This window comes from Pyrus communis, chromosome 1 (genome assembly GCF_963583255.1).
Source record: "Pyrus communis chromosome 1, drPyrComm1.1, whole genome shotgun sequence".
Lineage (NCBI taxonomy): Eukaryota > Viridiplantae > Streptophyta > Magnoliopsida > Rosales > Rosaceae > Pyrus > Pyrus communis.
In genome coordinates, this window is record NC_084803.1 from 40487313 (window position 1) to 40499543 (window position 12231).

The 12231-nt window shown below is 34.4% G+C and overlaps 2 protein-coding genes across 7 annotated transcripts; one reads left to right on the forward strand and one right to left on the reverse strand.

The window, feature by feature from the left end:
* The first annotated feature begins 325 nt into the window (after window positions 1-325).
* Window positions 326-9478, forward strand: LOC137710313 (agamous-like MADS-box protein AGL11). Of its 6 annotated transcripts, XM_068449269.1 has the most exons (10): window positions 472-555; window positions 1445-1470; window positions 2071-2302; window positions 5434-5518; window positions 5752-5813; window positions 6080-6179; window positions 6343-6384; window positions 6472-6513; window positions 6830-6987; window positions 7125-9478. In XM_068449269.1, exons 3-10 carry the CDS (start codon window positions 2121-2123, stop codon window positions 7126-7128), a joined length of 675 nt encoding a protein of 224 aa, XP_068305370.1. In that variant the 5' UTR covers window positions 472-555; window positions 1445-1470; window positions 2071-2120; the 3' UTR covers window positions 7129-9478. The 6 variants fall into 6 exon arrangements, with proteins under 6 accessions (XP_068305392.1, XP_068305386.1, XP_068305378.1 ...); XM_068449291.1 differs by lacking the exon at window positions 1445-1470 and having other exon boundaries at window positions 326-561; window positions 5437-5518; XM_068449277.1 differs by lacking the exon at window positions 1445-1470 and having other exon boundaries at window positions 333-498.
* Window positions 9070-12226, reverse strand: LOC137727801 (immune-associated nucleotide-binding protein 9-like; the record flags this gene model as incomplete). The annotated part of the gene is made up of 5 exons (XM_068466628.1): window positions 9070-9477; window positions 10543-10677; window positions 10766-10930; window positions 11770-12047; window positions 12214-12226. Coding segments are annotated over 5 exons (792 nt in total), but the record flags the coding sequence as incomplete, so codon positions are not given.
* Between the last annotated feature and the right edge of the window lie 5 nt (window positions 12227-12231).

The window sequence follows — 12231 nt, forward strand, 5'->3', positions numbered from 1 at the left end:
GATTAATAGATAGGATTCTTGTAGAGAAACTTACATAAAATTGATTCACTGTCATGTAGTATTTCAATTCAATATCATGATACGTGTTGAAAAACCATGTCATTTTTTTTATAGGAATGAGATGCCACAGAAGCGATAAACCTCATTGTATGCAAGTTCTATTATTCTTTAAGGGCATTTTAGTCAGTTAGCTCTTCATTTCACCAAATAATTAATTATAAACTAACATTTGAACAAAACTTGCAGTTATATATGGAGCGAATTTGAACCTGCAAAGCTGTTCAAATCAGCTCAAACAACCACATCTTGTATCCCATTTCGGTAAAAGGCCAACCCTCTCTCTCTCTCTCTCTCTCTCTCTCTCTCTCTCTCTCTAGACTCACACACACACACAAATCAAAGTTGGACAAAGTAAGAAAGAGGCTATAATTGGCGTGGGAAAGAGGACTTGCCTACAAGCTTTGGCTTCTTTGGGATTAGATATTTCCGAAAGCTGAGGTGAGGTCAATAGAAGAGAAGACCCAAAGGAGTTGTGGGGAGTTGTGGAACCCTAAAGTAAAGGTCCTCAGCTCATTATGTTTAAAAAAATCATCTCATCATTTTTCCATGGAAAAACTAAAACAATAATTATGTTGTTTAATTTCCAAATACTAATTATTTTTCATCGTGTCGCATTTCATATGTAGCTAGATCTTTGTTTCCGAACTTTTATTTAGCTAATCTTGTCTTCTTATTTTATTTATTTTATCTTGTATACAAATTCTGGGTTTTATAGTGTTCTTGATATATATGATCCCAAATATATATCATCTGTTGCTTCATCTTTCTGACTTTCTTCACTTTCTTTTTCTTCCCTGTCAACTTTTTTATTTTCATATTGAACATGATATCAAGAATAAAATAACTGAGACTTCGTTTTTATATAAATTTAGGCCTTTGGCTTTGCAATATATATATGTGTATATATGTGTATATGTGTGTGTGTGTGTGTGTGTGTATATATAATTTAACATATATGTGTGTGTGTGTGTGTGTGTGTGTATTCTAATTAATTTGCAGAACCACCACCTCCTTCTTCTTTTTTCTTTGAATTTGATTTCAGCCCCAGTTTTCTTCAGCTAACTTCCAGCATGCTCACAAACCTAGCTAGCTCAGTAATCTATATATTACTGATCTGTGTTTCTCTCATATGGTTGAGAGAGAGGGGGAGAGAGAGAAGGAAAGAGTTCCCAGTAAAGGGTACTGCACCATTAATGGTGCCATGACTACCAAAATCTTGTTCAGCATGTTGTAGATTCCGGTACCACAGTTTGTATGGGGCATTTTTTTCTATGCTTAATATATATTGGACTCTTTTCTTTTTTTGTTTTTGGGTAAAATATTTATGGACTTTTTTCTATCTTAGTTTGGCCTCCGCATTAATCAAACTGCTGTTTTTTTTCAGTGGCCTACAACCCTCATACTTTTCCGGTGAGATCTACTTCTTCTAGATCTCCTCAACTTTTTGTCTGATTTCCTTTTTTCTTATCATACTTTTGTCTGATTTCCTTGATCTATTTTTCTTTTGTTATTTTCGTCTCTAACACAATAATCCTTGATGTCTGCAGTACTCGTTATATTATCCCATTACCCGATCGATTCTCCATTATAATCATCTTTTTCTTTTATAATATCTTAATTTCAGTCTTTGATCTTCTCCAATAAAACCCCTATTAGAAAAAAAAATTTCTTCCTTAATCGTTGTATGTACAGAGTTCAATCTGCTGAATTTTAATTTTGTAACTATTTCTCTTTCCCTTTGATAGCTCGAGAAGAGAGAGGAGGAGATATCTCAAAGAGGATTTTCTTTTTTTTTTTTTTAATTTCTTTCAGTCTGTTCTATTTAATTAGCAGTTTATTTTCCATTTAGTAATATATATGTATGTATGCGCACACATATGCTAGCTTTCTCTTTTATTCAGAATTAATTCTTGTTATTTTAATTAATGATCATGCTGCAACGATCTATATGAACTTAGTACTATATATATCCTATTTATTAATATTGTATAAATTCTTTTATGTATACAGGCAGGAGGTTGGTTCGCTCTTGGATCTGATCAAAGTAATTAGATATTAAGATGGGGAGGGGAAAGATTGAAATCAAGAGGATTGAGAACACGACGAATCGGCAAGTGACCTTCTGCAAACGAAGAAATGGGCTGCTGAAGAAAGCATATGAATTATCCATTCTCTGTGATGCTGAAATTGCCCTCATTGTCTTCTCTAGCCGGGGCCGTCTCTACGAGTACTCTAACAACAAGTAATATCCTATAACTAAATTCATCCTTAACTGTTCCTTAACTTCACTTCACTTCACTTATCAATTAATTATTTATTTTCTTCACTTGCATGCATGCATTGATTAAGTAGTTAATTGCAACAACAAGAAGTATTATCCTACTAAGTTGGACAGGTGTATGAATTCTATAACGTCACTCATGAGCTCGGTTTTTCCGAGAAGTCTTCTGTTAGCTCCAATTTCTCTATTTCTTTTCTTAAAATCTCTTTTTAAGTCTTCATAGGTCTTCATGTACCCCTTTTATCCTAAGCCCCTATCTCATAATTGTATTTTCTAGGAGCATTTGTAGGTCTTCGTTTCACATGTCTAAACCACCTTAACCAATTTTTTCTCATATTATCTTTAATTGCAACCACTCTTACTTTACCTCAGATATACTCGCTCTTAATCATGTCCTTTCTCATGTGCCAATGTGCCATACATCCGAGACAGGACATGATTAAGAATGAGAATATTCAAGATGAAATAGGAGTGGTTGTAATTAAAGACTATTCAAATATTTTAAGTCCAACTATATATTATTGGAGATTTTTCTTGTCTTTATTAAATCCCAATTTTTGAGTCCAACTAAATTTGATTTTATGAAAATAATTTAGAAAGCGTTGAGTCCAACTTAAATAGCGCTTGCATGTGTCTGTGTGGGTTTGCGTGTGTTACTGTTGTATATATGGTGAACCACTGTAGTCACAGTTTTCTCAAAGACATAAAAGTGAATGAAAAGGAAACAGTTGCACCAATTTGGACCTACTTTGTTCCACAGGAATCCAGTACTTGTTGGGTGTGTTTGATACTTCATTTTCTTCATTTTTAGGGTTACAAATCTATTAGAATCTCTCTCTCTCTCTCTCTCTCTCTCTCTCTCTCTCTCTCTGTGCAGTGGCATGCATTGAGATCACATATATCATGATACCGTGTCGATGGTCTTCCCTTTCCATTTCTGGCTTTCAAACCCTTACTACCCTTCTGTTTGTCTTTATCTAGCTATTGTGCAGTACTCTAATTCAAGAGAAAGCTTCTTCGACTTTTCACTTTGGCTTTCACTCTGAAAGGTTAAAACTTTCATAATATATATACATATATATGTATATTTACTTACCACTTTGCAAAAAAGAATATGAAACTCTAATAAACTCTGTGCTTAGTTTTAGTTTAAGGGTTTCTATTTTAATACATGCAAGGGTAACATGCACGTGCCATGCTGCTGCATGTGTGGGGGTTATGCATATGGAACAAGTTAACTGACCCATCCATGATCCACCCATACTCTTTTTTGACTCTTGAGGTTTGGGGTTGGACTGGAATTCTCTCCGGATCTCTACCATCTGAATCCTCTCTAGATCCTTCAATTATGAAGCTGGTGAGAGAGAGAGATGGAGATCAAGAGGGAAGAAGATGAACAAGGAAGAAGATGAATGGAAGAGGAAGGTGAAGGTGAAGGTAAACAGGGAATAAATTCCTGACCGTTCAAATTTTGGTTAAACAGACAGATCATTGAAGAGTTTGGAGAGCTCATTGATCAATGGGGTTTCTTTGCATGAATGGGGAGTTTTACACGTACCGTACGTAATTGTGCTGACATTTAGTCTTTTGTTGCATGCATGCAAGTCTTCCTACATCCTCCTAAGTCCTAATTGCCTTCCAGTGTCAAATTTTCGTCTTATTCGTCTTCAACGTCAAAATTGTCTGCTTTAGCACAGATCTAAAGCTATGTCAAATTAAAAATTGCAACACTTTTGAACTATTTATTTTACAATAGCAGTATGTCTTTTGATAATGACTTGTATAGAATTGAGTTACACCTATGTAGCAGTAAACTCGTTTCTTATGAATTATTCTTCTATCTTTTTGAGAGTCCACGGTTTTTTCTCTTATGCTTCCCATTTCTTAATTTGTTTGAGAAAACCTCCTTGTTTAATTAACATTTTTCTCCCTAAAACTAAAAAACTTTCGAAATAATTGTTTGTTTTATTAAGCGGTGATTTATATATTTATGTATATAGCTGAGAAAAGAAATACTAAAAGTAGGGGAGAAAATAAAGTGTCTTATTTGTAATTGACATCTGCGTGGCTGCGTGGTGGCCACTGCTGTGCATATATATGTCATTGCCCTCCACAAAAGGGATTGAATTGACTCCAGAGCCACGCCATGCATATATAGTGGTTCCCTGTTTAATCTGATATATTATCCATAGGCAGTGTGCCCTCTCTCTCATTCATGTCCCGTCTCACCAACATATATATGTGCTTTCAGCCACCCCTTCATTGTTTGACACCTCGAAATCGCATGAGGTTATTTTTGCACTAAAAGTTCTGTTTATTGAACAAAACCAAATATGCTCGTATATAAGTATTTAGGTCATCTTCAGTCAAGGGTATCTAACAAAGGACCAAAATGAATCAGTATAAGAATCAAATCTAAATTTAACAAAGGGCAGGCCCGGCAGGGTATGTATAACGAGCCCTCAAGTCCCTTGGCGGCCCGAACATGTGCTTCCCAAGTCATGCCCGTTTAGAGATGAAAAAATTTAGCTACGTATGACTGGAGAAAGAAAGACTTAACCTTACAATATTCTTTAAAATATTGGTTTATGAGTGGCTAAAACGTAGCCAAGGGCTAAGTACGTTTTAGCCGTCCATGACTGTAAATAGCCTTAGCTAAAGAAAGCTGAAAAACATTATTTGGCATGGAATAGCAGTTTACAGTATCTAATAATCTTTTTTATATATTTAGAATCACCCCTTAAAAGTCATGTAGTTCTACAATATTTAAGCTCACTATAAGCCGAACTTCGTTGACACACCCTCAAAATTCATCTAACATAAGATACAACTTCCAATTATATATTGTCATGAATTATATATATATATATATATATATATAGCTCTCTCTGCCTCTCTATATTTATAATGTTTCAAAAATTTATGAACCCATACAGTGCGAGTAATTATTCTATTGGTTCATCAACTCTTTTTTATCCTTCCTAGATCCTTTTTGTGGGTTCATGTGAAATTAACTTATTTGAAAAAGAAGTTGATCAGTTGACACATCTGTATCACCTATTGACAATTCACAATTTAAATTTGACCTGCAGCAGTATAAGAAACACCATAGAGAGGTACAAGAAGGCATGTTCAGATAGCACAGGATCAACTTCTATTACTGAAATTAACGCTCAGGTACTCCATATATATTATATACATATTTTTTTAATGTATTTTTATTTTAGTTTTTATGCCTAACCAGATAGTATGTGAGTGTGTGTGTGTGTGTAAACCTTGGTCCTTGCATATACCTTTCTGTTGAAGTTTGATACATATCTTGTGGTCTGGTTAATGGGTTAACTTACTTTGGATAATGGCATTTGTCAAATTGACAGAAATTCTTGCTGCATTTTTGTCTTGATATGCAGTATTATCAACAGGAATCGGCAAAACTGAGGCAACAGATTCAAATGCTGCAGAACTCTAACAGGTGATCCACTCCACTGTATATTTCCTTGTTTATACATGCATTGAACTGGAAAAGGACCATTAATTTGATCGCAATTATTTATAACCTCCCGAATGAACCTGCATGAAAATAGTCCAAAATATATACATATTTCATCAGTTACCTAGAGATATCAATTTGTTTTGAAATTAAAGTATACTTCTCTATAGAATTGACCTAGCTTGCATCTCAAGGCGCTTAATTGTATCTATAGTGGATGAATAAAAATATTGATTGCTTAATTGTAGGCACTTAATGGGAGATTCCTTGAGTAATCTAACTGTGAAAGAACTAAAGCAGCTGGAGAATAAGCTTGAACGAGGCATGACTAGAATCAGGTCCAAGAAGGTAATTAATTCGCTCAATTAAACAATTGATTTATACGATATTCTTGATGGCTTTCGAAGAATGCTGCATACGCGTATTTTCCAATTTAGTAATTGGCCATCTTCAATGTTCCTCTCGCAATTAATTATTTCCCGGTATGTATGTATCTGATGCTTGAGAACAGGAAGAAATGCTGATTGCAGAGATTGAGTACTTGCAGAAAAAGGTAAACCTTTTACATTTAAGAAGAGTTGCCCTCTTCCTATGAAGTGAATGCTCTAAATATAATCAATTATTTCTGTTATGTACGTAGGAGATTGAGCTGGAAAACGAAAATGTTTATCTTCGAACTAAGGTATGCGCAAGCGCAGAGATTAGTATTCATATACGTTAATTTTATGAAAATGCATGCCGAAACTAATTCATCATCAGATGAAGACAGTACTTTCCCATCTGTGCGTGTATACATATATATATATACATGTTTAATTAGCCACTAAAATCACTCAAAAAAAACTGATATGCATGCAGACTCTAAGTTATATATGTTTTATATAACTTCTCAAAAAATATAATGTACGTATGATATTCCAAGATTTACTATCTAATTGAATCACAAATTATTGATATATACACATCGATGTTTAATTTTCCGATGGATCGATGATCAGATATCAGAACTTGAGAGGCTTCACCAAGCAAACATGGTTTCTGTGCCAGAGATGAATGCAATCCAGGCATTAGCTTCTCGCAATTTCTTTAGCCAGAATATCATTGAGGGTGGAGGAGCTACCTTCCCACAGCAAAACAAGAAGATTCTCCATCTTGGGTAATCACTAAATTACTAATAATTATATATACACATATATAAATATAATTTAACCTGTAATTTAATTCGCACAGAAACAATAATTAAACACAAATTTTTATCTCTTGAGTTTCATATTTTGTTGTGTTTACGTGCAGGTAATTAATTAGCTTTTTGGAGGCAGAATCTTCAAATGCAGGAAATGCTACCTCTGTCACCTCAATCATCTTAATTATATCCAGATATTAATAATGACGATTTATCTTCTCCCATGTGTTCGGAACGAACATTGACTTTTTCAACAAGATTTCTAATTAGTAGCTTAATTATGTATTTGTAAGGAGTGTAATATGACTTTGGGATTTAGTACCTAGTACTACCCAGAATAAATTTTTTTTAAATACTACGCAGAATAATTACTACACTATGTCTCGTAATTTAATTAATTAGCTTAATTATGGCAGTGATGATGAACTATTCGTTACATAAGATGAGATAATGAGTAGCTGGGTTTCCCAGTTTCTTTCATGGTGTTATCTATGCTAGCACGTACTAGTATATCTTCGACAGAACTTTCCCCTTCCGTTGATTGGATGCAATCATTAAAACTACTAAGGTTTCGTTACACGACGATGCAGTTTTGCAATTATCATCGATTTTGATAACCATTGTAGTTTTCAATTTAAATTAAAAAAAAATGCAGGACTGAAAGTTTGTGACTATTTATTTTTAGTTTTTAATTTTTTTTAAAGTGAAAATTGAAAAAAGTAGCTTTTTTATTTTCAAAAACCAAAACCAAGCACACTTTTGAAAACTAAAAGCTACCGAACAATCTTTCATGTAAAAAATAAATGAAAACAAAAACTAAAATATAAAAACGAAATAACTATTAAATACACTCTAAACAAATTAAATGAGTGTCATCATGTCTCTTTGCCAAGTGTTACCCCAAAGAGAAACTCTTTGAATTATAGAATAATGTCTAGAAGTGTATTATCCACACATTTTTTTTTTTATTTTTCACTTTTATTAATAATTTTTTTTTAATTCATTCGATCTTACCTTCACTATTTAAAAAGTACATAAGTTTTAAAAAATGTACGGATAGCATAATCCTAATGTCTAATTGTGCCTGCAATCCCCACCTTTTCGTACAAAATTAAAACATAATATTGTTTGTTTAGACAAAGAAAACTCACCCACTAATAGACGTGGGTCCTACCATAGCCGACAACTCTATTGCCGACATATCAATTGTTGTACCCTAATTTGGGTGTCACTTCTTAGCCCACGTGAATGTATGTAGAAAAGGAGGCTTGCGCTTATTTATAAAAGAGCAACCTCACCCAAATTTGATACGAGGCTCGTAACCCTAGATACCTCACTCTCTCAAACTCTTGTAAATGTAACCAAACAATTTTTCCGGTAGAAACGGAAACGACAACAGTGTGGATGTAACCCAACTTCGGTTGAACAACAATATATCACTTGTGGCTCCACATTTAACATCAAACAGTTTGACACCGTTATGAGAATCGACGCGAAAAGCTAGGAGAAGCTGGGACTCTGGTACAAAAATTGTGGCAAGGATTATTTGGTTTCTTTTCCTTTTACGGTCAGTGATTTTTTGTTCCTATTCCATGTTTCAGTTCTCTTTTCTCCGATTCATTTTTCCTTTCATCTTTCCATCGTACGCATACCATCACTGGTTGCTCAAAAAAATAAAACAATGGCTTCTTTCGATCTCCACAAGTATCCTATTCTCTACAAATACTTCACGACACACACAAACTACGCTTAACACTTAAGCTACAAGTCTCTTGCCTCACCGGAAATTCGATTGACAAATCAAATTCGCAAGGCAAGGAAACTCCAAGGATTCTCTAATGGATCAGGGTCAATCTTATGGTAAGTTCAAAATGCAAGGGCCGCCTTGTCTTCGAGTCGACCCTTCCTGGCTTAAACTATCAATTAAAACTGCGTAAAATAAACACAGAGAACCGAAGATAAAGATTTAACTCATTCAAGAAATCTAAACGGCTGGTATGTGTGAAGGTGGTTTCAGTTGCAAACTGAAGGATATGCTGAAATTGTAAGCCAAAGTTGCAGACAAAATATATAAAATATATGTATAGGTATAAAACAGAAATAGTAAACTTAGCATCCTACCGATTTATTTACATAAAAGGTTCAAACCATAATCATTGTCAATCGCTGTCGCAAACAGTTTGCAGCAAACTCCACATTAACCAACAGTTAAACGAGGAGAAAGATTGATTCCTTACCACGCATCTTTGTCAAAAGTTACGTTTATAGAATGACACACTTGGTTTCACCTCTTTTACGAAGCTCCTCCTCTGCTTTCATTAAATGGTCTCGAAGCTTTCGAATTTCATCATCAGACTTCAGCTGAGCCCGTTGAGCATTCTCTTCTGCTCTCAGACGCGCAGCTTGTTCATCTGCCAACTGTTGCTCAAGCCTCATAGTGGTCTCTCTTAACTTTGACTCGACCTGTAAAATATCATCATGTTTCAGGACTAAAGAATAATGCAACATTTGATCCTTTCAAATAAATAAAAAAAATAACGTAAGCCCAAGCATATAGACGTTTATTTCAATCAAATATGGTTAGTCAAAAATTATAAATGCTGAGAGAAATAATAATGCAATTAATCAGTGAGCCACACAAAGGCCAATTTTGTAAAGCCTCCCTATAGTCTTTCTCACCCAATCTTTCAACTTCCACAAACAACAAAAACTAAAAAGACGACGACAAAATTCAGTTAAAGTTATCTTCAGAAAAATTCTGTTCCGTAGTTTACAGAAAAATACTCTCTTCAATTATTTTTCTTATCAAACTCGTCAGGTGATCCCAGTTTCATGCTTCATACTCTGTTATATCACGAGAACATAAGCATGCAAACCAGATATGTCAACTAGAAACATATGATGTCAAAGTCCTATATATCAGACGATATGGCTTGAAGGAAATTTCCAACTGTTAACACTTTTTTGTACTACCAACTCTGCAAATACTAAATGTCAATTCTTGATGACCACTCCACTCATTTCATTCTACCTAAACTACTACATAAACATTAGAACAGATGAAAAAATATAAAGCAAACTTATGAAGCCATCCCTAAACTTTGTAACGCACGATGCATAAAACTGTACATCTCCATACTTATGTGAGAGAACTAATAAACTATGCAAAATCTCATCTGAAGGTATTCTACAACCGCGGGACTGACTACTAAATGCATTCAAGAGTTCATTGATCCCAACCTTATATGCAATAACTTGTCTACAAGGTATTCACAAGTGATAATATTTTCAAAGGCAATCAATGGAATGAAAAACATGGGACGGTGATTTAGGTATGGAAAGAAATATGTCCTAACATATTAAAAAAAAAAAAACTTGGTTGAACAAGAGGTGGTCAATATCATTGTCAAGGAGTGCAACCAAACATGGTATTCTAGTTTTAACCGAGTATGAAAACTGGAAGAATATATTGACATCCATAGCTAAATCCAAAAGCAAAGCATGTGAAAGCTTAGGGCAATCTGTTACCATCTCAGTAATCCGCTTAAGCTGCTCGTCATGTGCACGCTGCATCTGATCCTTCAATTCAGATATTTCTCGTTTGGAATACCCCTTCAAGGAGTTAACCTCTTCTTGTTGGTCACGAAGTTTAATGGCCCCCTTCTGTCGGATACAATGAAAACTTTATCATGATATTTACAAACAAAAAGACAATTTAAGCAAGTAGTTAATAATAAAAATAATAAAATACCTTCACTTCAGCAAATATCTCATCTGTGTATGGTCGCCCACCATTTTGTGATATGACCTTGTTTACAAGGGATAGAAGGTTCTCAACTTGTTTAACCCTCTTACTTTCATCCTTAGTCTTATTATCAAAAAGCACACACCGGTTTTCACACAGAGTAAGGATGTCCTACAATAATCCAAGAATTCATTAATCTTTTAATACATAACATCCACGTATTCAAGACGGTAATGGATTACATAAGAAATTGTACGTACGTGGTTGCAAACCATACATTAAAACGTAAATACAAACTATAATAAGCCCTTATTCAGGCATGGTTGAAGAAGAAAGAGGATAGGGCCTTGTTTGGGCGAGGATTGATAGAGTTTTCCCTAATCTAGGTTGGCCTGACGTTTTCTCCTGTATCTACTACTATAGTGAAAATCCATCATCCATTATACCATGCTTACTAACAAACAATATTCTTTGATCTCCAGCACACTAGACATTTGAAGAGAAGGGATCAAAGAAAAGGATATGATCAATGACAGAGTCCATTTTTAAATACAAAAATGGAGCCGCTGATTTCACGGACATGCTGAAAATGAAGTTACTGAAAACTGTCCCAATAAAATAAGACGGGAAGTCCGGCTCTTACTGTCTTAAATAAGGATGATGTAAGCTTATGAGGAAATGAATGGTCATCCAGAATGAAGGAAATGGAAAACCATTATGAGCATGGGGTGGGTTTAACAGGTTTTTAACTTGACTTCATGTTTCTACACAAAACTTTAATAATGTGAAGTAATTCAAGTTATGTAGCAAATAATTCCAGATAATCATAGAACTAGGTGGAAGTAATAAGCACAACCCTGTTGATATATATCAAATAAAAGGAAAATCAATTCTGGAAGAAAAGCAAAAAAAAAAAAAAAAACAAAAAAAAAAACTAATGGTGATAGTTTATAGAAACGAAACAAAAGAAGCAAAAAGTTAAATAACAAGGTTAAAAGTTGGTGAATAACCTTTAAAGGTTCTGGGCATTCACGGCCCAAATAGTCATCCAAGGTCTCATCATTGTCTTCAAGATCATCTCCCCCAGTAAAGACCACAATCATATAATCAATAATTTTGCTTCCAAACAAAGTTTGCAAGCTACGCAATGCAGCTTCTTCTTCTTGTGAAAAGCGAGTCCTAACTGAGAAAACTACAACCACAGCATGGATTCCATCTTTCGCCAAATCAATACATCTGACAATTTCTTTGCCAACAAAGTCCGACTTTGCAGAAAAATCAAAAAGACCTGCAGTGGTGTGCCACACAAGTCAACACAGGGAGAAAGATTAGCTTTTGAAAACTAAATTCATTGATGCAACTACCCTATCCATCTGTCTCTCTATTCCAAGAAATGGACAGAAATTATATATTCAGATTGAATGTACAAAGAATACAAATTAGCAAGATTATACCAGGAGTGTCTATAACAT

Bases quoted from the DNA above. Each gene is read 5' to 3' on its own strand.
- LOC137710313 (XM_068449285.1), top strand. From the start codon at position 2,121: ATGGGGAGGGGAAAGATTGAAATCAAGAGGATTGAGAACACGACGAAT. The intron at 5,814-6,079 runs GTGATCCACTCC...GCTTAATTGTAG, and splicing joins ATGCTGCAGAACTCTAACAG to GCACTTAATGGGAGATTCCT. The intron at 6,180-6,342 runs GTAATTAATTCG...GCTTGAGAACAG, and splicing joins CTAGAATCAGGTCCAAGAAG to GAAGAAATGCTGATTGCAGA.